Source organism: Mytilus galloprovincialis, chromosome 11, assembly GCF_965363235.1.
Source record: "Mytilus galloprovincialis chromosome 11, xbMytGall1.hap1.1, whole genome shotgun sequence".
Lineage (NCBI taxonomy): Eukaryota > Metazoa > Mollusca > Bivalvia > Mytilida > Mytilidae > Mytilus > Mytilus galloprovincialis.
Window position 1 is genome coordinate 82,830,517 of NC_134848.1, and position 24,628 is coordinate 82,855,144.

General features: G+C 31.4%; 1 protein-coding gene across 1 annotated transcript; it reads right to left on the bottom strand.

Annotated features, from left to right (window-relative positions):
* Nucleotides 1-841: 841 nt before the first annotated feature.
* LOC143052908 (uncharacterized) lies at nt 842-20,801 on the bottom strand. Its single transcript, XM_076226067.1, has 8 exons — nt 20,514-20,801; nt 17,377-17,610; nt 13,392-13,728; nt 11,169-12,896; nt 10,369-10,719; nt 6,055-6,582; nt 4,003-4,300; nt 842-2,516 (listed from the first exon to the last, which is right to left on the bottom strand). The coding sequence occupies exons 2-8, from the start codon at nt 17,581-17,583 to the stop codon at nt 2,354-2,356; spliced, it is 3,612 nt and encodes a 1,203-aa protein (XP_076082182.1). The 5' UTR covers nt 17,584-17,610; nt 20,514-20,801; the 3' UTR covers nt 842-2,353.
* Between the last annotated feature and the right edge of the window lie 3,827 nt (nt 20,802-24,628).

Genomic DNA, 24,628 nt, shown 5'->3' on the forward strand with positions numbered 1-24,628 from the left:
TAGTTTTCTATGTCGTCTTTTGTGTACTTGTTTTTGGTTGGATGAGTTCGTGTTGGTCAGTCCTTAGTTTTCTATGTCGTCTTTTGTGTACTTGTTTTTGGTTGGATGGGTTCGTGTTGGTCAGTCTTTAGTTTTCTATGTCGTCTTTTGTGAACTTGTTTTTGGTTGGATGGGTTTGTGTTGGTCAGATCTTAGTTTTCTATGTCGTCTTTTGTGTACTTGTTTTTGGTTGGATGGGTTCGTGTTGGTCAGTCTTTAGTTTTCTATGTCGTCTTTTGAGAACTTGTTTTTGGTTGGATGGGTTCGTGTTGGTCAGTCTTTAGTTTTCTATGTCGTCTTTTGTGTACTTGTTTTTGGTTGGATGGGTTCGTGTTGGTCAGTCTTTAGTTTTCTATGTCGTCTTTTGTGTACTTGTTTTTGGTTGGATGGGTTCGTGTTGGTCAGTCTTTAGTTTTCTATGTCGTCTTTTGTGTACTTGTTTTTGTTATGAAATTGTTAGTTTGTTTCTGGCTAGAAGATTGGCATATCCCTCTGATATATTTCGCCTACCTTGTGAACTTTTGATTTGTTTTAGGCCAAATAAGGAAGTATGTGTGGTTCCAGTTACATCTGACAAAAAGTTAGGGTAACTAGGTAGGGATTTTTTTTATTTTATGTTTTTTTTACATTGAGTCTATGGAAGGAACATTCTGACTTTAACAGTGCTTAATGAAAAATGACAATAAAATCTTTAGGGTAGGCTATTTTTAAGCCGAAAAAGTAGAGACGGTAGGGTTACTGGAACCGCACATATATTGTTTTTGGCCTTAGCAGAATTTCTAAAATGCCTATACAGAGAAAGTCATATCAAAAAGTCTTTATTGAATATTTACAATTTATCTGTCTTCTGCTTACTAAGATAAAATAAACTTCACATGTAAAAAACAAATTGTCATAAAACTATTTCATTTAATCAACATTTCCATTAAAACAACAAGCTATATCATAATTAAATTATTAAATTGTTTATTATGTACAACGTTAAATTAATTTCATACATAACAATTATATAAAAAGAAAATTAAGTAAATAAATAAATAACTTTGCAAACTCTGTGGAAAAAAATCTCTCTCTCTCTCTTTCTGTGTAAACTCACATACAGGAAGAAATAAACACTTAAAGGTGTTTATGAACACATACAGGTTCTTATAAACACATACAGGTTCTAATGAACATATATATTTTGATGAACACAACCAGGTGCTTATGCACACACCTATAGGTGCTTATCAACATTAAGACGTGCTAATGAACACACCTACAAAGGTGCTTATCAACATTAACACGTGCTAATGAACACAAATACGTGATAAATAACACACACATAAACATAACAAAAATCAAAAACGTATACATATATGAACACAGCAATTGAAACGGATAGATTTCAATGAACACATTTTAAATGAACAAAAGTGTCAAGGAACGCAACAATAAACAAACACGACGCACAAGAAAAATATAGAATATAAATCACTTCTCTCCTAGCAAATTAATACATTTATATGCATGTATGATAAAGACAAAAAAGAAGTTGATTTACTATAAAACATTAAACACACTTAATACCAATTCTTTAATTTATGTATGAAATGTAATACTGGTAGTTTCAAACTAATATAAAGCTTTTTTATTGATCTGTAACCGATTTTTTTTTGTTCTTTTCACAATGTTATGTTATCCGTAGCGAAAATAATTAAAAAAAAAAAAAAAAAAAAAAAATAGAAACGGACGGATTCAAAACGGTTTGTTTTTACATTAAAAAGTATTTTGACATAGTTTTTTAAGATGTTATCTGCTTATATTTCACGTACAATGAACCATATGCATTTTTCTAATAGAAATTATACTCTAGAAAAAGAAATTATACTTTGAACTATGCAAACGATTTATCACCTATAATTACTATCAGAATATCGGTTTGGATTCAAATAAATTTTTTTTATCAAATGTTTTGCATAAATACTCTGTGCTTCGCTTTAAACAAGATTCTGTTCTCCATTCAATAATATATACATTATCAGTCTGAAAAAAAAATAGTTTCCCTTCGACTGTTAACAAATTTCACCATCAATCAACTGACGTCAGTCGCGGATATTCTTACGCTTGAATAATATCACTTGTTGAACGTTTTGGTTTTCTGAGGGCATCATATCATTCTTAAGTTTGATATCAATTGATGACATCAATGCATGATGTCATTCGCGGATTGATTTATGGTTAGATGTATATATCACTTGTTGTACGTTCTGGTTTCCTGAAAGCAACATATCATCCTTTAATTTGATATCATTTGATAAGCCAGTAGATGACATCAGTCGCGGATTGATTTCCGCTTGGATATAGACGTCTCCTGTTGAACGTTTTGGTTTTCCCAGGGCATCATATCACCAAATGTCTTCCTTTTAGGTGACAATTTTGAAGTAATGTTCACATCAAAATCAAATACTTTCTTGAGCGTTGGCGAACCTGTATTTCTAAAAAAATAGAACAGTTTAAATAAAAAAAATATTCAGTAAATTCAGACATGTATTGATATCAGCGTATAAGGCGGACATAGAAAAAATATGCTTGCAGATTAACATTAAAGGTACTACATATGTTTCCTGTGAACAATTTAATCCATCTTATGTGGTTTTGATGTTATATTGAGAAATATTTATTAGCTGTGCCTGTTGCTCAATCATTTGATGAAATTTCACGAAACAATATGACTAACAATTGTACAAGTGAACTATCAACCAGAGACTACACGGAAATGGATGTGAACTTTATACAGGAGAAGAAAAGAAGCTAGCATATACTTTAAATCCATTACGTGTCACTAGGTACATGATATTCGAGCACTTAATAATTCAAGTTGGTATCTGAGGTGAATGCACCTAACACATTGAACTTGAAATAAAAAAAAAAAAACACAACAACAGCTAGTTTGGCTGCCTCATATCTTGACTTACATTTAGAAATTGACAATGAGAACCTAACATTAACACACGAGAGATGATATTAGCTTCCAAATTGTTAATTTCCCAATTTTGTGTAGCAACATTTAGATGAAGCCTCTAATCGAACTGTTTATCTCCCATTTAATACAATATTTTAGAGTGTGCATTCCTATCACGACTTCCTTTAAGTTGACAGAGGACGGCTGCTAACTAGGAAGCTTTCAAACTAAGAGTCCCAAGTGGTAAATTTGAAAACATCCATTCGAACATTTTCAGTCGTCGCCATCACGAATTGGTTAACTGTTTTAGAATATCTGTCTTACAGATGCCGAAGGATATGTTTCGATTGTCGTAAACTCGTCCTGGTTTCATCGAATGTGACCCATTGAATTATAATTCTCAACGGCTTTGTAAGTACAGTAGCACCATAACGGTGCTGTTGTTGAACACGATATGGTTAGGCTTTTGGAACACTTGAGGTCAGCCCAAGTTTTTGATGGGGTTCATGTTGCAAAGTTTGCTATGTTGTGTCTTGTTTACTGATTTTTTTTAAATCTTTTTTATGTTGTTAATACACAAAATGGATCTCGGTTATCAGGATATTTATAGATTATGACAACAGAAGTTTACCGAACAAAATACAAATCAATAAAATAAGGAAAAGTAATCAACTCCAAAACGAGCGGATGCGTCAAAAGATTACCTCCCCTTAATATTCATGCATTATCCGCCGTGCAAGATTCGAATGACAAAAGACTGCGAACACATGAAACTACTGGTCTTAAAACCAAAAATACCAGAAAATGACATGACTTCATCAAAATATTTAAAAGTGAAAGTAAAGAAATTTATCAAGAGGTTTTTGATTTTCTTTGAGAAGATTTGGTTTGAATGCTTATTATCATATGAGTACAACAACAAGTTGGCAAGTAGGAATGCATGCTCAGTGTCCAGTTGACAAGACGATGATTGAATGACAGTGTTAGATGATTTGAAATTTTAATTAACTCATACTTACATTTCTTGGAAAACTTTACGTGGTGACAGTTCTCCTGTATTGGAGAAAGAAAACTTCCTTTCTTTTGAAAACGGTGAATTAGAAAGCTGCGATATCCAGGATGGACTCGGGGAAGGTGACTGATTAACACTTGGTGCTGATTGACTGCGCATGTGTATAATAGCTAGGGCGGAAGGTTTCACTTTTTTTCTTGGTGATGTATCTCGTATATAGTTTTCCTTAGAAGAGCTGCACACACTTGCTATTTCAGTATCACTTTTAGAAAGAGTCGTGTTCAGTTTCGGTGATTTAATCTCCCCTGAAAATATAGTTATTGATTTTTAATAATTGACAGCATTGAATGATTCTTTTTTAACTTCATTGGGGTGTAAAAGCGTTGACCGAAGTACATTTTGTATGTTTTGTATGAAATGCGACAGAGCTTCATTCTAACAATGTGCACAAGGTCAACGCTTTTTCAACCCTATGAAGTTACAAAAAGAAGCATTCAATATCGCAGATCAAATTTATTCGTTTATAGTGTATTAATGTACGTTTTTTGATTGAGTTCGCCTGCCAATTGATATTTTACCGTGTGTTTTTCTATGTTGTGATGTTATGATACTGTTTCAGAAAAAGGGAGAAGGTTTGGATCCATTAAAATGTTTAATCTCGCTGCAAATGTTTGCACCTGTCCTAAGTCAGGAATCTGATGTACAGTAGTTGTCGTTTGTTTATGTAAACAGTAAAATCAATTCGGAAAGTCCATAATCACATGGCAAAATCAAATAACAAAACGCATCAAAAACGAATGGACGTGTTTCTCGTTTCTCGTTTTTTTTTTAAAATTTATATAGATTAGACCGTTGGATTTCCCGTTTTACATGAGTAATTTTGGGGCCATTTATAGCCTTGTTGTTCGGTGTGAGCCAAGGCTCCGTGTTGAAGGCCGTACATTGACCTAAAATGGTTTACTTTTGTTAAATTGTTATTTGGATGGAGAGTTGTCTCATTGGCACTCACACCACATCTTCCTATATCTATTATAATTACATTATTTAGCTAGTTTTTATTTAATTTACCTGTGCACTTTATTGTGGGACCTCTTGTCATCACAAATGCTAAATGTTATTGTGTATGAATCAGAATAACGTATTATAATTATAGATTATCGTTGTTCATTTAAACGAGATTGAATTTCTCGAATGAGTGGGGACGGTGAATTGAGATGACCAATGATAATCTTTTTATCGCTATTTTACCTATGACGACGTTGTCAATTTCATGTCAATTTCGTTAGCAACGCGACGTACCTGCTTAGTTTCTAGCGATAATTTTCTATCTCAAGCGGGTAGTATAATATGAAAAATTATCACAAAAAAAAATCAAAGGAAAAATGCACAAAATAGCGATAATGAAACATACGTTAATGTAATTATTGACAGATTTAGTACTTAGTTTTGGGACTTCTTTGATAGGAGATGCGTTAATATAGGATATGCATACCCTGAAGATGCATCCGGTCGCACCATATTTTTATTCTGTAATGTATTCATTTCAATGTTTGTCTATTTAATTTCAAACTAAGGATACATATGATGATCTTTATAGACTAGTCAAGAAAACCAACTGAAGACATGTTTAAAATCAAATATATTATGAAATACAAAACAATACCAAACTGTTGATAATACCTTGATATTGAACAAGAGGTCAAATTTATTTTTCAGTAAATGATGACAAAGATTGCAATTAAATTATAAAATTGAAACTTCCTTGTCACATGTTTTACATGCTTCAGTTCTATATGGTTGATTAGATAGCATATCAGTAGGACCAACCTACTTATCAATAGTTCCCATCTTACTTGATTATATACTTACTTATGAGTAGTTACGATCTTGCCCGATGATATACTTACTTATGAGTAGTTCCGATCTTGCCCGATGATATACTTACTTATGAGAAGTTCCGATTTTGCTCGATGATAAACTTACTTATGAGTAGTTCCGATCTTGCCCGATGATAAACTTACTTATGAGTAGTTCCGATCTTGCCCGATGGTATACTTACTTATTAGTAGTTCCGATCTTGCGCGATGATATACTTCTTGAGATATAACCACTTCAAGTCTAGCTGTACTAGCACCATATTTATGTTTCAACTCATCCGTTATGAAGGCCGAATTAAACATTTCTTTTAATTTTCCAGATAGATATATTTCCCATAAGTCATCTAGTGCTAATAATGTCGGACAATTAAACAAAAATATGATACTTCCAGAAAATATGTCTTCGATGATACGGCCATATTTACACATTGATTTGATCTCACATAAAACTTTGACGGAATCGAAAATTTGTTCTCTAGTTTCTGTCGCCTCGGTGTTAAATCTATCAAATGAATATTCACTAGAGTCCCACCTTCTTATCTTTTTATATGCATCACGTGCCATTTCCAAAATAGCGCTTTCAATGTTTGCACAACGACATGTTTTACCGTCAGGATGCTGAACCTTTTTAAGAGCTGATTGAAGACAACGAGATTTATCCGATACTTCATCTTCATCTTCTTCACATTTCACACAAACTTCAACATCACCTGAAAAAAAACAATGATTCACAGTTCACATAAATTTTAATGTCGCATGAACAAAACAGTGCTTCACATTCACACAAACCAAACGTGAAATGAAAATAACAATACCTCAAAGTAAACACACCTATTGATGGCACATTAACATGACAGTGCTTCGCATTTCACGGAACCCAATATATCACCCACAACTTCGGATGTTATCTGCTATTTGGTCGGGTTGTTGTCTCTTAGAAAAAGTAAGAATCACAAACATACTGAATTCCTAGGAAAAAGAGCTAGTTTATCTTCTAACTTGTACGACAGTTGCATCAAATTCAGTCAGAAAAAAACACAGTCAGACATCATAAGTAAAAATATAAAAAAAGAGGTACAACAATCAATATTGTTATCTTCTTCACATAAAACCAAACACATATTTCCCATTTCCATTATCAAATTTAACCTTAGACTATAACTGTTTCATAATTCTCTTAATTTCACTTTTAACTAACAATACTCGATACACGCACACGATAATGTCATCTAAACTTAGCAGTACACTACTTATTTTTTAATTAAAGCTCAATACCACTTTTTTTGTCTTGATAGAAATAGCTATATTTAATAAATTATAAGACTCTATGCTAAGGAGTATAAGAACCGCAAACCATTAAAGCTGTGACCATTTGAATTGTCTTTATGAGCGGACGTCTATAATGAGGCAATTACATATAATTTTGAACGTTTCGATAACTAAGAGTAACACAGTTTAAAAACTATTTTGTAGGCGTGGTTTCTTATAATGAAATGTTATTGGTATCGTTGTATTGACTTTTCAATAATTAGTACAGGATCTGCATACCCTTGTAATGACCCAAGATAAACCCCCGGTTTTCGGAGGTTGTTCGTATTGCTCAGTCCATATTTTATCTTGCATCTTGTAAACTGTTGTTTGTCTTTTGGTCTTCTTTGGTTCCGTATTATGCTATATATTGAGGACATTGTCAGTGTCCGCGACTTGTGAGTTTGAATCTTCCTTTTGTATTTTTCGTCTCTCTCAAATTGTTTCAAAATCTATTTAATGCATAAGTTACTCCTAAACACCTTTCTACTTTGTAATGATATCTGGTGCACATTATTACAAATTCTAATGCAATTATTTTGTAACAATTGTTCTGATTGGATAACAACAAGCGTAAAATTCTCTATCTCCTTGTCTGTAACTAAGGAAGCCGCAATTTTGAATTTCGGAATGTATTGACATGTTATTTCTACAACAATAAACAAAAACCTCACTTGTTGCGTCTAAAAATCTTCTTTGAACAAATTTTATTACATTCGGAAGCGGCACAGAAGCCAGAAAACGGCCGGTGTTTATGTTTGACGCTGAAAGCATACCTATGACGTCACCTAGTGTAGGAACCAAAGAACATAACATCTTTTCGCGGGATTTTCTTTAATGAACATTTTACACTGAAATAATGATTGAAATTTAATCATAAACTTGTTTTTCATTAGAATAGAGATAACTGTATTGTATTTGAAGCTTTCCGGACGTCCATCGGTAGTTTTACTGTCGCAAATGTAGTTTACCAGGCGACGCGGAGCGGAGACAGGTAACAAAGCTTCAAATACAATACAGTTATCTCTTGAGTAATCATTTGATTAAAATTTTTAGCTTGTTCATAAGTATAAAAACGATAGGAAAGAGAGAAAAGACAGCAAGGGGAATATCAGCAATTATTATATAATATTATTATATATCTCATTCTGGCTTAACACGATCGCAACTATACACTTTGGTTATTTTCGGTTTTATTTAATCTTCACCGTTTGGTATTAGTTTTTGATTTTCATTATTTTTTACGCTTGTTATCGAAATGTTCACATGGTGCAGTTAAGTTTAAAAGAAATGTTGATCTTGTTACAGTAAAATAATAAATTAGTATTCGTGAATTATACAGTTAATCCACGTTATATCCAGTTGAAATTGTACAATACGTGACACAGTTGTCATATCACCGTAAAATTGTTCCAGTGTTCCAAATAAAAAAAAAAGATATTACTTATAAAGGGTTATAAACATGGCAAGAGTTCAATTTGTTATATGATATAAATCATTGCATTTTATAGAAGTTTATCTGATATGAAAAATGCAAAATAGGGTAATAAAATGGTCTATCGAATGTAGGTAAAATGGGTAGACAATTAACAGTATACAGCTGAAATCAAGTATGTTAAGTTAAAAGCAACTTTATAAATGCATTTGGAAAATACATTACTCATGGTGATGATTCTAACTAGAAAGAAATTAAACATGAGCATATTCATTTTCCGATTCATAGCTAGTGAAACACATTCATCTTTATCATATTTCGCATCCGTTTTTTATTATACATCTGACCAAACACGATCAAACCTATACACTTTCAGTTTGGTTCTTTTTGGTTTTATCATGTCTTCACCGTATACGTTTACCAAAGTGACACAAATATAAAACAAAACATTTAAAGTTGAATATACGTCTTAAGCAGTCCTGTCATGTAATGTTGTCATTTTAATATTATATTTAACATTGAAATAAAAGTAGGAGGCTTGGCATGTCACAAAACCAGGTTCATTCCACCATTTTGTTCTTAAAATACCCTGTACTAAGTCAAGAAAAAATACCATTGCTACATTATAGTACGTTTCCGTTTGTGTTACATTTTAATGGTGTGTCTGTTGTGTCGTATTTCTCATCTTATATTTGATGTGTTCACCTCAGTTTTAATTTGTAACCCGGATTTTTTTTTCTCAATCGATTTATGAATTTGGAACAGCGGTATACTGCTACTGCCTTTATTAAGCAATAGACGAGTTTAATGACAGGTTGATATCAGAAAAAAATGTATTTATGAAAAACACGGAACTCAAAGGTACTAATTTTCAGTAAAATGATATATACATATATGATGGTTTCATTTACAAACAGGAATACTAAATACTAGTGAAGAAACAATGTCTTGCTGTTCTAATTTTTTGGAAGGTTTTGTTACGCTTGATAATTATTGTTTCTGTGTAGTTGTTTGTGAACCGTTCGCCTTTTTCATTTGTCCATTTCGTTGTCTGTGTTTCTACGATTTGAAACCGTTTTTATGGTTGGATCACTATGGTATCTTAATTACTTTTCATACTGATTTTTTCAAAACAGAATATGTATAATCCATTTTAACATGTCTAGTGTTGTTTATATGTATTTTAACACAAAAACGAGTCGAATTTTGTTTCTATTTATCTAGGTATTCAAGATAATAAATCAATAATGGTATAATTATGAATTATGAATGTCTTCTTAAAACAAAAACTATGTTCTGTGAAGCTTTTGTGTATACCAATGATGAATTGTGCAAGTGGATTTTTGTCGATAAAGATCTCTGAATCTGTTTCATTAAAGTGGATTTATTGTAGAAAATGTATAATATATTGTGTACTCTTAATGTCGATGTTTGTTGTTAAAAACAGGGTTTAGGGAGCAACCATTTAACTTCAAAGGAGTAAAAAAAGGGGGTATATATATATATTTTGTCTAAGTAACTAAGTGATCAAAGTTATTTAATTTTTCGACGCGATCAATCAGATTATTGTTTTTGTTTTCTAGAATTAACACTATAAGGTATGGATGGAGTTTGCCTTTAGACTATATTTTTTTTCGTCATACTAGTATATTTGAGCAGAAGTTTTTTCTTCATCAAATTGGGGATCAGAATTCTTTTTTTAGAAACCTGGAAGTTAAATAGTTGCTCCGTTATAAATGTTAAAATAAAATACCATGCTTTCTCTTTCTGTTTGGATCTCTTTCATATCGCGGTTGTGAGTGTGAACATCCGGGCATATTACATTCACGATCATAATCTCTTTCACTGAACCTGTTGTCAACTGTGGATGAAGCCGCTGGAAACCGGAAGGAGCTATGTGCTTTTTCAGGATTAGAAAATCTTGCTGTTTGAGAAATATCTCTTTGATAACATCTCGTTGAACTTTGCGTTGACTTGCTCATTAGATATTGAGCATGGTCTGCTGATTCGTGATCATCTTCTGAGACCACAGTAGGTTTAAACATTTCAAGAAGGTGGGGAAGATCAGCATTAGCTATGGTGGCATATTGTTGTTCTCTGTTATCTATACAAAGACGTAAATATGTCAGTTGTACTTACATGTGCAAAAATCCAATTAGTTTAATTGTTGCAACAACCCGTATAAAATATTAATAAATAATTCAAATAACTTCATTGATTTACACCAATAAGGTGTAGATGCAACTTTTGCGAAATTCATTAGTTGATCAATGGCGATTTCTACTATATATTGATAAAACCTATTCAACGTAACAACACAAAGTTAGTTGCGACTCAGAGTAGTCAAAACGTGTAGTTTTTCAATAAAGGATTGCAAATTCTGTTTAAATACGTATACAAAAGTTTTAAACTGGACTTTTTCGATAAAAGTTTATGATTTAAATCATGTCAGTATAAAAAAAAGTTTGTGCAATTTAACAGTAATGAAACTTGAAGTGAAAAAATAGTACCGGAAGACTAAAAGTATGGGAAGTATTGTTTTAAATATAATACCTTTTGGAAGCTGTGCATCAGCAAAAAGTCTTCTTCGAGCATCCGCTATATCATCTTGTCTATATACATTACGATCACCATGTTGACACTGACTAAGACCCGGATGTCGTTGTAATTTTGATGGTGAAGAAGACGTGTCAAACACATCATTGTCCATAAAAAATTCTTCTTTGATTCTCTCCTCCACTAATAGATTTTTCAACATTTCTTTCATTTCTGCAGGACTTGACATAGATCGATACATATTTCTTACTTTATTTCTCATTCTTTCTATATCAGCTTTAGAGGGAGACAACTCAATTGCGCTATACGATCTGAACAATAAGCGTTTTACGGCTTGGTCTAAAAGTAATTCCTTCTCAACATCCCCTTTTAGTATGTGGCTATTTGTGCAGTGTCCATTGTTCGGCTGAATTTGGATTTTGTTTTGAATATTATTCTGTATATATTCATTTGCTTTTTCCCTTCCAAAGGAATCCGTATGATTTGAGAGTGAGGTTGACCTACTAAGCGTTGAATTAAATGAATTTGTTATCCTTTCAGAATCATATTCAGTGTGCAGATTTTGGTTACAATATCTTTGACTATGTTGATTGTTCCTTTGATTAAGTAACTGATTCAATGGATCGATATGTTTACTCGGACTTTTATTGTTTAATTTGTTCCACTGTTCTTTGACAGGACTATGTAAAGGCAACTTGTTTCTTGAACTTCTTGATGGAGAGCCATACACTTGTGACTCCACTGTTCGTCTTATTACAGGATTTGGAAATGTTTCCCTGCTATCCTTTGGAGTACTTTTGAATTTAGGTGTAAATTGTTCTTGAACTATTCTTGGACTAAAAGGTAAGGGACATGTGATTGTTGGAGAAGGAGGAAAAACAAATCCCTTTTCTGTTACTGTACTGCCAGAAACGATAGTAGAAGAAGTGCGCAAAGGTAAGGCGTCCCGATGAAATGAGTCATGGTTGAATTCTTTTGAAAAATCATTTGTGCAAAGTGTTCGGTCAACCTCGTCACATCTTGAATTGCCTAACGATTTACCAGGACTATTACCGGACGTGGATGATCTTAATGTGTTATTAAAGGGACCTGACGAGCGTTCGGAATATAAAGCGGTAGGACGTTCGGAATATAAAGCGGTAGGAGTTGCTGGTACAAAATCATTCACAGAATTTGGATTTGGATCTGAAACTACCCATTGTAAATTTTTGGTATATGGTTTTTCAGGTACTGCTGCTAAAACTTTTTCCTTTCTGGGGCTTTCTGTTATTTTATGAGGATTGTTAATAGTGTCCGATATTGATTGTCTCCGTAGAGTGGTTGAATTCCTGCAATTATCAGTAGAACAATCCCTTGTATATTGTTGTGATGCACGCATATCTGGCGTATTCAATTCTTCATGAATGAATTGCACTAAGTTCTCTCTGACAGAAGGGTTAACTGTTTCGCTCGGACGATAAGTTTCATCCAAGGACGATGCAGGCATGCTGGTTTTAGGTAAACTGGAATACTCTGGGACTGGAGTAGAATATATACCATGATAACGATCGGTATTGTCGATACCGGAAGTTGAATATGAGTCCTGATGACGCTTTGATGGAAACACTTGTGAACGGTTATCATTGGAGTCATTGGAATCAGCTGACATTTGACGTTTGAACTTTGACTTTGGAGGATCCTGCAGGGGGAACGTATTTGAAATTTCGGCTTGTCTTGAAAGTTCGTCTGCAATAAACGATGTTTAGGGTTTTATTTAACTTTGAATTTAACGCTCAAGAAATAATGATTTTTGAAAATTTTCTGTTCTAGTGGTTTACAAAAAGCTTAAGGAATTAACAATATCATGAATAAATAACGGCAACAGTAAATCTTTTGAAAGAAAATAAATCCGGGTTACAAACTAAACCCGAGGTAAACACACCAACTAGCAGATAAGCTATTAGATTTTTGACTTGGTACAGGACATTTTAAGACAAACTGCAGGGTTAAACATGTTTTTTTGGTTAGCCAAATCTCTGCTTTTACGTTTTTCCTTGTAGTATACATGTAATGTAGAAAAGTAATGATGAAAGCCGATGTACATGTTCTGGTAAACTATTTGTAGAACGTTGTAAAGGTAAACATCCTGTTTATTTAAATTCCAAATAGTCAGACATAAAAATCATGCATATTACAAATTATACAAAGTAGCAATAAAATAATTGATCAAAATAAACAAACCGTTAGCTAATGCTTCCGTGATGGCTTTTTCAATTATTTCTCTCTTCCGTTCGTCTGTATAAGGTACAAATATTCCAGGGGACTTAAGCGGCCCTTGTATATGTGAATAATAAAATGGTGAAGATGATTTGGTCTCATCGTTTAAGGAATGGGATGGCGGGTAGTTGTCTAGGTCAGTGTTGATTGTTAATGGTGACATAGTTCGAGAAATGAACGCTGTCGTTGTTTGTTGTTCAGTTGTCGATGACATTGTAGTTGCATCACTATCACGTGACCTTCTTCTACCTGTAAATTGTCTAGATGGCATATTGTGTTCAACATGCGGTCTATCTGCCATCTACAAGAATTTATTAACTATAATCAATAATATAATATATCTCTTTAAAACACTTACAAAATTGGAAATCTATCCGAATTGCATTTAAACACACAAGAACAATATTAAAAAGTATAATCACAAAAAACTTAATGAACATACAAATGCTCGATAAGGACTCCAAATAAGCGCATGTTGCCAATGTAAACTCTTCGAAAAACAAGGACATAGTTGAACGATTTTTTTTTATTATAAGGACGTGTATAAGTGTTTACTTAAATTTGTCAAAGATGTATCTTATGAATAATGTATCACTAAACATTTGTAAGTAAACTAATGGTATAGCAGATAATTTCGTGTTTATAAATCAAAAATTACAGTGAAATATAAATAAATGCCGAACATTTGATACCAGTTTAGTCTAGTTTAGTTTAGATTTTGTTATGTTGGGAGGAAATAAATTCCCAAACAATTGAAATTGACACGACAACCGATTTGGTTTTATTTTACTCATGAGGCATACTTATACTAACCCTCTTCAAATATCAGAAGCACAATTTCAAACATTATCTTTTCAATTTTAGATATACTGATGGTATAGTTATCATTGATATAGTACTTTCTTCTCAACTATTACAACAACATTTAATAACGTCCGAAACGCGTTTTTGAATTTATCCACATCAAGTTCGCTCAAAGTTTTGATGAACATTAGAAAGGTGAGGATGCATAAGAAAAAAAAAAACAGTTGAGGGATTTATGACCAAAAGAACTTACAAAATCTAACAGGAAATAAACGATTATTCGAAGGTCGGGTCGTTTCTGCTTTTTCTTTTAATTTGTTCCTTCAAGATTCGTATCTGAGTGTACGTGATGAATGATATTAACAGGTATTATAACAATCCTCATTGAATATTTCTATTTATCTTTTAGGGTCAGTTACCGTTGAGTATGCTATAATTGTGTTGATTATATAAATGTCTTACAAATAATTAGCAAACAAAAAAAAAACGAAGGGGAAGGAACCCTTAGTTATATTGATTGATAATAATAATAAAAAAAGAGACGAAAGGTACCAAAAGGTAATTCAAAACTCAGAGTAAGTCGAAAACAAACAGCAAAAATATACCGACAAAGCTTTGTCAAAAAGTAAAATAAATGAAACGCGACAGAAAGGAATACAATAGATAACAATTGAAGACTTATCAACACGAACTCCAAAAAAAAAAAAAAAAAAAAAAAAAAAAAAACAACCGGAAGTGATCTCCGGTATTTAGCTCATTAAAATGTATTGTTTGAAAATGCACAATCATCACGTTGTTTATTTAAATTTGGAAAAATCACGTGACTGCAATATTAAACACACCGCTACTTCCTAACAATGTAATATTTCATCAAGCAAAACATTACATTTGTCATAATGAAAAGAGTTTATACGGGTATAACATGCGATAACATCACATTTATAACGTTAGAAAGTAAACATGTCGAGAGTTAAAGGGAAAACGGTAACTGAGAACCTTTGATATTGTGCATTCAATAATAAATTATTCGTATTGAATTAAATTCACTCAGGGCATTTGTAAAGGAAAAAAGAAATTTATGTTTTTTTTAAAACATTTTTTTTTACCGTAGAATTTAAATATTTACTGTATGATTTTTAAATCTCAAGGATTTTGCTTCGTATTCTGTATAATATCCGTTTTATCAGAGTATATTGATATTCTTTTCGACACAACCAGTTTCGCTCCTATTTTAGTTCAAATGAATGCTTCAGGTTCTTTTATTTTATCTTGTTTGTATCTTCTAAATAGATTTATAAGCTTGAAAAATCGGAAAACTATACTTTTGCCTCTAACCATTTTATCATTGTCAAATCCATAATGAGGTTTCTAACAATTGCTTACTAGCTAGCCATAAAACCAGGTTCAATAGAAAATATCTGTACCAAGTCAGGAATATGACTATTGTTATCTTTTTGTTTGGTGTGCTTGAGCTTTTGATTTTGCCATTTGATTATGCTATTTTAATTATAAATCTTCCTCGGAGTGCATTATTTTTGTAATTTTACTTTTTACACCCACTTTAATTGAATTTTAGAGGATAGTTGTCTCATTGGCAATCATACCATATCCTTATTTCTATATCAAATGCCATATCTGTTATACTGAAAAAAAAACTTTTGCGTCAAATAATTTATGTTTGCTATTTAACAATTACGTAATATTTAAATGATTTTAATAAATGTTTGGAATAGGACATTTTGTCTGCTATTTGCATACAGGTGCTGCTAAAGAACACTGTAATGCATCTTAATGCGTCTGATTAGGAAGTCACATGATTACAGTTTAAATTAAGTACATTTTTCTATACTGTGGTTTTTATACATCCTTGGGTTTCAAATATTCGGCTGTGAACGTTCCAGATGAAATAAATCTACCAAAAAAGTTTGGTCGCATGCAATTTTTAAAGTGTTTTATTTGCTGCGTACGTTGATTCAGTATGCAAACTTACACTTAACACATTTCTTACGTCAGTAGTATATTAATTACACGAAGGTTCCTCGTGGTAAGATATTATGGGTTGATGCATTAGTGGAAGTTTTATATGCTGTACCAATCGTTGTTTATATCCGCGGTTAAACTTAATTGTTTTGTACCTATTGATTTTATATATGTTTTGTTTTTTTAAGTTTAAATGTATTTGGTAATCCTTACTTATGTATGATTTGAGATACGTGATGAAGAGCTTTCAATAAACTCGTGTCCTAAAATAGGAAGACAACATATAATAAATGCCAATCTTTCCTTATTTGTTTACACGGGGTTTATTATTGACGCACCACATTTTTAAATCGTTTCCCCCCCACAATTTACCAGTTATATGTTTCATTCCTTTGAGTAATTATATACTTTCGATTTTTTAAAAGTTCTTTGATAAGATAAATACTTTTTTTTTAATCACAGACATTATAACTTTGCTCTTTATCAAACATTGTAGACAAACACCTCAGCTTAGTAGATTAACTTTATAGTTAAAATCAATAATGCAATGACTATCATATTGCCTTGGTAGACAAACTTTATAATTAAACTCAATCACACAATGAGTTTCATATTGATATCAATAATTCTACTTTTTTTGTGCCTTTTTATGACAGAGATTTTGTAAGAAGCTAACTTGATGGAGCTTTAGCATCTGTGGAGGATCCAGAATTTTCATAAGTGGGGACACACTGACTGTCTACGAGGGGGATGGCTTTGGCTAATTTTCCGTGATTCTCTATATAATTTTTATAGAAAGGGGGCCTTAGGCTATTTGATAGTTCTTTTGGATTATTCAATAATTTTTCAAGTACAAGCAGTGTTAACCATACAATACAAATTTTATAACATAATGCATTTTCGCTTAAACTAACTCCTCCAATATTTTCATAATTGCTCTTCGTATAAACAAATAATATGTGTTAGCTTCCTTTATGTAAGAAATAGAAAGAAATAAAATAAAGAAAAAAATAAAATATTTGGTAAAAAAGTTGAACTGAATATTTGGTTTACGTAAATCGTTTATAAACCTGATGTTTATCTATTTGTTGTTGATTATAAGAATAAAGAGTCATTATCCGAGATATTAAAGACCGGATATATCACAATAAATTTCTCCACTCACTGGATGATGTAAGATGATCCTGCCAGGTACTTCCGGTCCTTGATATTGATTATTCTCGATATCAGTCGCACCTGTCGCGTGCGAGTTGTCATGGAAATGTCGTCTGCCATGGGTGTCTTCATATAAAAAGCAGGTACCTTTTTGTTGTTTTGGATCAGTGCTGTTTTGATTTGTTAAATAGGACGCATCTTGTCTGTTTCCTTCCATTAATTTAAACACGTTTTTGGTATAACTCTAGAAAAATAAGGTTATATATTGAGTATGTGGATTTTTTATTTTCAAAAATATATTCAAAGATGTAAATTTGGTTTGCTGAAATTCTAAAAGCACATTTTCGTTCTTGTTCAAAAAATATTTTTCTAAAAACAAAGGAAGTTTATAATAAAAAGACGGAAAAACTACTAAACGGGAAGAAAGTTGTAAAATGACACAGGAAGATTGATTTGGAATATAAAAACCCTACACAAGGAATTATTTCCTCTAGTATAAATTGGCTGTGTTCTTTTACCTGCAGTCAGTATACTATTCAGCGTGTTTGAGTTTCGAAGTTGAAGAATATTCAAGTGATTACTTTAATTTGTGGATATATATATTCCTATAGTGGCACGATTAAATTGTATGATATCTACAATCATGTAATATAATTATTAATTGAATTGCGTTATAAGAAGGAAATGTGCGATGATAGAAAACTCAATTCATAAGTGTTGATGGAATCATTGGAAATTTCGATTTTCGTAAGCTAAATAATGTATGCCGAAAAAATAATTAAAAATGGAATGAAAACTGGAAAAATCAATGTTTTCGTATCATTCTTTTAAAGTGTTGTTTAATTGTGATGTATATGTGAACCTTTCCAAGCTACCTCCATGAATTGAATGAGAATATTAAAAAAGATTATTGTGCGACAACGGATTACATAACGAAAACCAAATCTAAAATGACTGAGAAAAGTCATAAAATTAACTCTAAGAAAGATCTTTCATAACTTTTTTATTCGAGCGTCATTGATGAGTCTTTTTTTGTTGTTGTTATGATTACTATGACGAGTTTATATACATTATAATGCATTTGAAGTTTTGTCATATAAATAATTTGTTGCCAAAAAGTATTAAAAAAAAACTCTTAGAAGGAAAGTGGCACTTTTTAAAAAATAACATTTGGATGAGGTTATTCGAATTCAGTGTCATAATTATTTTTTTTAAATGTGTGAGGGGAAATATGAACCTGTACGAGGTTGGACATGTAAGTGGTCGCGTGTCATGATTTAAATAACAGTATTTTACTAATGGTGTAAATACATCCATCTATTTGTATTGTGATGATATGTCGAGATACCACTACCGGGAATTAAAGTCTCGTGTAATATTACGTACATTGTAATAATAGTAGGGTAGCATTATAAAATGTTACCTCTTCACATGGTACTGAAAAGAGGTAATATTAGAAGCATATGTTTTTAAAATCTGTTTAAAATTTTTAAATTAGAGAAAAAAGTTAAAAGCTTTAACCAGAAAAGTATCTAGTATATTAATGCCTGACACGAAAATACTACCACAACTGAAAACCTCTCAGCAATGAGCTTTCTTATACGATATTTTGTTCATTTTAGTGAAGAAACTCCTAAATTTGTGCATATTTCAAAGTTAACTTTTTTTGTAGATAAGTACGTTCATATCAATTCAATTGAATAAGGTCATATTTAAAATTTGAGCTAATGTATAAACATTGCTATTCAACGGAAATCTAAAACCTTTTAGAATGTTGACTTAAGATTAGACATGTACACTTGAGGGTTGATAACGTTATCAAAATTATGAATAAAAATTCGAATATAAAAGTGGGAGAGTAATGCAATTGGTCAATATATATTTGGTGTTATATTTTTTTTTTATAAATGTTTTCTTCAATGGAAGGGAAGAATTTTCAAAATAACTGTTTTTCGTGAAATAAAAAGGAAGGGAATTGAATGTTCTAATTGTTCTGATTATAAAAATTTCGTAGCGTGATTTTTTTGAAAGTTAAGAGTTTACATATGTTAGCCACGCAAACATTTAATTGCACTTCAATTTAGAACATCGTCTTGAGATAAAAAATTGTATTATTTAAACATAAAAATTGTGATGCAAATCAAAAGATACGAAAATAATAAGATATTCATACAATTCATCTGTAAAAGCGGTGACGGGGAAAGAAAATCAAACACCATTATGGTATGAAGTATCAACAGCAAGAAGATAAACAAGTCTAACTGCAAAACACTACATAGAAAATTAAAGCTTCCGCAAAACGAGTCCAACAAATCGAGCTGAACTCAATTTTTTCTGGAAGGGTTTGCTAAAACAGTTAAACTTGCTGAATTAATCTTATCAAATAAGGCTGAATTGATTAATGCTCTGTTAAAAAAAACCTATTTAAACAAAAGGGAACACCTTCACCCGGATTGCAAGGCAATGTATATTAAATACGAACATGATGTAACATTTTACTGTAGGTTGAAGATATCATTATGGGGACAAAATGATGCGTAACGAAATTATTCGATCAGAATAAATCAAATACAGTTTTGAAATATACTTTTGAAGGGTAAAAATATATTATATGAACAAATATTATCCGCCTTTTTAATGATTAGTTTATTTATCTTCACGTTTAGTAATTTTAACGCATGTAAATTCTATAAATCTGAATTTAACCCTTCTTCTTTTATGTCTGAATCAATGATGTCTGACATGGATGAGTATTTAAGATTACATACAAGAAAATAAATTTTATCTTTTTCAAAACATTATTAGCTATTGACCGGATTTGTGTTTTTCTGAGTGTGTACATTGGAAACACGCGATATCATAAACGAAATAAGATTTTGCCCTATAACCTCTCCATAATTTATTATGCATTTTCTTAAGCATTTAAAATGTCGTTTCATTTAGGTTTGTGCAGTTATGTAAATGGTTTTATTATTTTAATTTCTATAATTATTTTTTCTAAAATATATATATTTTTTTTATTTTAGTCAGATTTGCCACTGGACTCTAAGCAAACAACAATCAATCAAATGTTTTGTTTCAATAAAAAATAAAGAAGATTTTATATGTCATATTGAAGTATATTTCATCAATAAACTGAATTCTTACCTTAGTCACAAATAATACTCTACAATAATGTCATTTTGTAATCCATGTCTGATTTTAAAGTTGTCGGGGTTTTTACCATTTTTGAAAACACCGCCAATGTTTCTATTGATAGCCATTGCGCATATCCGTTTCTAAGGAACGTACTAAATATAGAGGTCATCGTCTGGAAAGAAAAACCCGGATGCAGTTATAAATGCAAATATATGTTGTGTGTGTATTCTATTGATTTTAAACGGTTTTATAATTTTAAATCTGGCGCAAGGTAACGTTTGTATTAAATCTTATCACTTTATCTGTTTTGAATGAGCCTCGAAATGAGCCTATATTTCACGATGACATATCGGTTTAATTTACCTTCAGATATAAAGGGTTTGAATAGTCTGTCAAAAAGTAAGCACGATTTCCACTAACCACTAAAAAATTAAAATTTATAGACTTTTTGGGTAACCCATATAATAAGGCTATTGAAATTATGAAAAAACACATTTTTACAAGATTTGAAAAGTCTGTCAAAAAGTAAGCACGATTTTCACTAACCACTAAAATTCAAAATTTATAGTTTTTCGTAACCTATATATTTGGGCAATTGAAATTGTGAAAAACACATATCTTTTTAATTTACCTTCCTTTATCAAATGTTTGAATAGTCTGTTAAAAAGTAAGCACGATTTCCACTAACCACTAAAATTTTAAATTTATAAACTTATTTGGTAACCTATATATGGGGCTATGGCAATTGTGAAAAACACACCTTTCCCCAGACGTTATCTTTGTTGACAGACATATAATATAATGCATAACTATAGTGCATAGTTAATTAAAACTTTCATGACGTGACATTCAAATAAAAATATACTGAGCTACAGACTTAAAGAAGTGAATTCATAATCCAAAAGAAAGTTAAGTAAATTAAAGAAATAAAACAAATCCTCATGTTGAGAAGGAAAATAAAAATAAAAATAAAAATAATAAATTGATATTTTAACATGTTTAAATGTTTAATTTTATACAATAACGAATTATTTCAACATTGTTTTTGTGAATATAATATCCAAAATTTCTAAAAAATGTAAATACTAAAAACAAATTATGGAGTAAAGACAAAACATTCAATTAATTCACGAGGCTCAAAATAATTTATGTCATGAATAGTAAAGGACAAAATTTAATCTGTTTTTAAATATTATATTTTACCGTTTTCTGTTCACAGGATAAATAAGAATACCATTTGGCCCATATACCAGGTCAATCTTGATTCAATTTTACTAAGTATCAGAAATTGAGAGTAGTTTGTCGGTATCTGTGAAACTACAATTACATTCTATAACTTTTTTACGTCCGAAGAGCTTTGTTTATCTGCATAACGGACAGCCAAAACCAAAACATTTAATAACTAAGGATGTATGACTACCCAAACATGTGAAGAGCCAATTTAATCAATGGAGTATAACTAATTATCTCTAATGCCATCTTTGGCAGAAAGAAGAAGAAAAAGAGGTCTACTTCGGGATATCTGTCTGACTTCTTTGATTAAAAGCAACAGTAGTATACCGCTGTTCAAAACTAACAGACCGCTGTTCAAAACTAACAAACTAAAACAGGGAACCACATCAACCCTGAGATCACCCCTAGTTTTTTGGTGGGGTTCGTGATGTTTATTCTTTAGTTTTCTATGTTGTGCCATGTGTGCTGTTGTTTGTTTGTCTTTTTTCATTTTTAGCCATGGCATTGTCAGTTGTTTTAGATTTATGAGTTTGACTGTCTCTTTGGTATCTTTCGTCCCTCTTTTATAAATTATAAGAGAAAACGAAACAACAGAACACTGAAGTGCAACAAAAAAACAAACGCCAATGCAACTCACACAAAATGATCTATAAGATAACAACTACCATTTTCCTGACTTGGTACGGGACCTTTTAAGAAAAGAATCAGATTCTTCAAATCAGATTCAGGTCATGACCACGTCTATGATATAAACATTTTGGTTTTAAAAGATATCATAAGTGATACATGTTTTGGGATTTACACTTTAACTTTAATATTAATATCTAAGAATATACATTACAAAGTAATTAAACCATGGTATAAATTATTGGTTTTTAAGAAGCATTAAGTAAACACATCTTTATGTTCGTAGCATAATTTGTTTTGTTCGTGGTATTTATCATTAATACCTTTTTAAAATGACACGAAAAAGTAAGTTTCATACTAACTGAAATATTTAAAAAAAATATACCTATTGAAACCTTTAATATTTATCGATTTTGTATGAATTCCAGACGTTTTCCCACGCTAATATGTCAAAGGTCAACTTAACCAGGTATGAAGCACACCTGTGTTTCTGGATCACCCAATCACATTTTAGGGATTTGTATTATATTATATTGCAGACCGTTATTTTACATAACGTTATGAATGAATTATATATATGATAACGAGGAGTGATAAGTACACTAGAAATTAAATGAAAATTGAATTGCTTTATATGAAAATATGCTTTTGTACCCTTGTCCTTAATCTTAACCACATCTGAATAAGGGTGTCATTCGCATTGTAGTTAAATACTAGGCACTTCCACTATTCTGAAATTGCTCTGGTTAAAATCGTTGCATCATTCCTTCATAATTATAAAAGTCCAGTCTTCTTCACTGTCATCAGTCTGTTATTCATCGTGTCGTTAGATCTTCGACATAGTCACCATTTGATCATTCATCTTGTTAAATCTTCAACATTGTCCCAATTATATCATTCCTCTTATCGTAAAATCTCCAGTATTTCCATAAAATTATTACAGTCCTTATGTTGTTATATATTCAGCACTGCAATAGTTTCAGGCATTAATTTGTATTCAAGTTTCTGGGAATATTTTAAAGCATGTATTGAGAAAATTGAAAAATGTTCTTGTGCATTTATAAGAGGAAACTGATTTTGGGGAATACAGTTATTATAATTCAAACTAGACAGATCAAAATGGAAATGAACTTGTATATAAAAAAGTAGAATAAAAAAAATATCGAACTCCGAAGAAAATTCTAAACAGATAAACACATGGCAAAATCAAAAGCTCAAACACATCAAACGAGTGGATATTTTATTTCAAATGAATACATTACATCAACCACAGCAGCCAATGTTAATCTATTAAATATTGGTGTTTAAACAAACAAGGGGTACAATTATAGCTGTTGCATTAGTCGTCAAATACCAATTCTTTTTAAAACACTGACACCTAATATCTCAAGGCAATGGCCCCAACAAAATGATGATAAAAACATGTATCAGTAGTTATGGGGTTATACAAGTAGTAATGTTTTTTCGCGGATTCTTTACGTTTTAGTCTTTGACAGTATATATTTGTTCTAAACTGTGTTAATATTCTAAAGAATAACTGAACATTTATTTTTATTTCAAACAGTAAAAAAAAAAAGAAAAACCACACTCCGCGGAAAATTCGAAACGGAAAGTCCATAAGCAAATGGCAAAATCAGAAGATCAAACACATTAAACGAATGAATAACAACCGTTAAATATGTAACTTGCTACAGGCATTGTTTTACTTTAGAAAATGGTGGATTAAAGTTGATTTTATAGCAAGCTAAACCTCTCACTTGTATGACAGTCGCATAAAATCCCATTATAAAGTAGCATTTTAAAAGTAAAACAGAATGGAATTAAATCATTTCGTTTGCAGTTTTGCCTTTCTTATTGGTTTGAATTAACTATTGAAATTCTCCTCCTGTCAAGCATTTCAAATAGTAGTTATAAATCAATTAACACATCTTTAACGACATATTTTCTTTTTTGTTTAAAACAAATTATTACCAACGAAGCAGATATCAACGAACCCATTTCTACATAAACAAAACAACCACTCAGGATTTATAGATGTGGACACACCATGTTTTTTTTAATGTTCAGATCTCCTATTTCAATTAAAAAGACAAATCAAGGGAATAAACAAAATTTGAGGGAAATACCAGAAGGGGTGCTTGATTGGTGACCATTGGAATACCAACAGTTTGTTAAATGGATTAAGACTATCATTGGTGTTAGGCAAATGATCTTTTTGGGGTCCCATATAGTTGTGTATTTCCCTGATTGATTATTTAAATGAT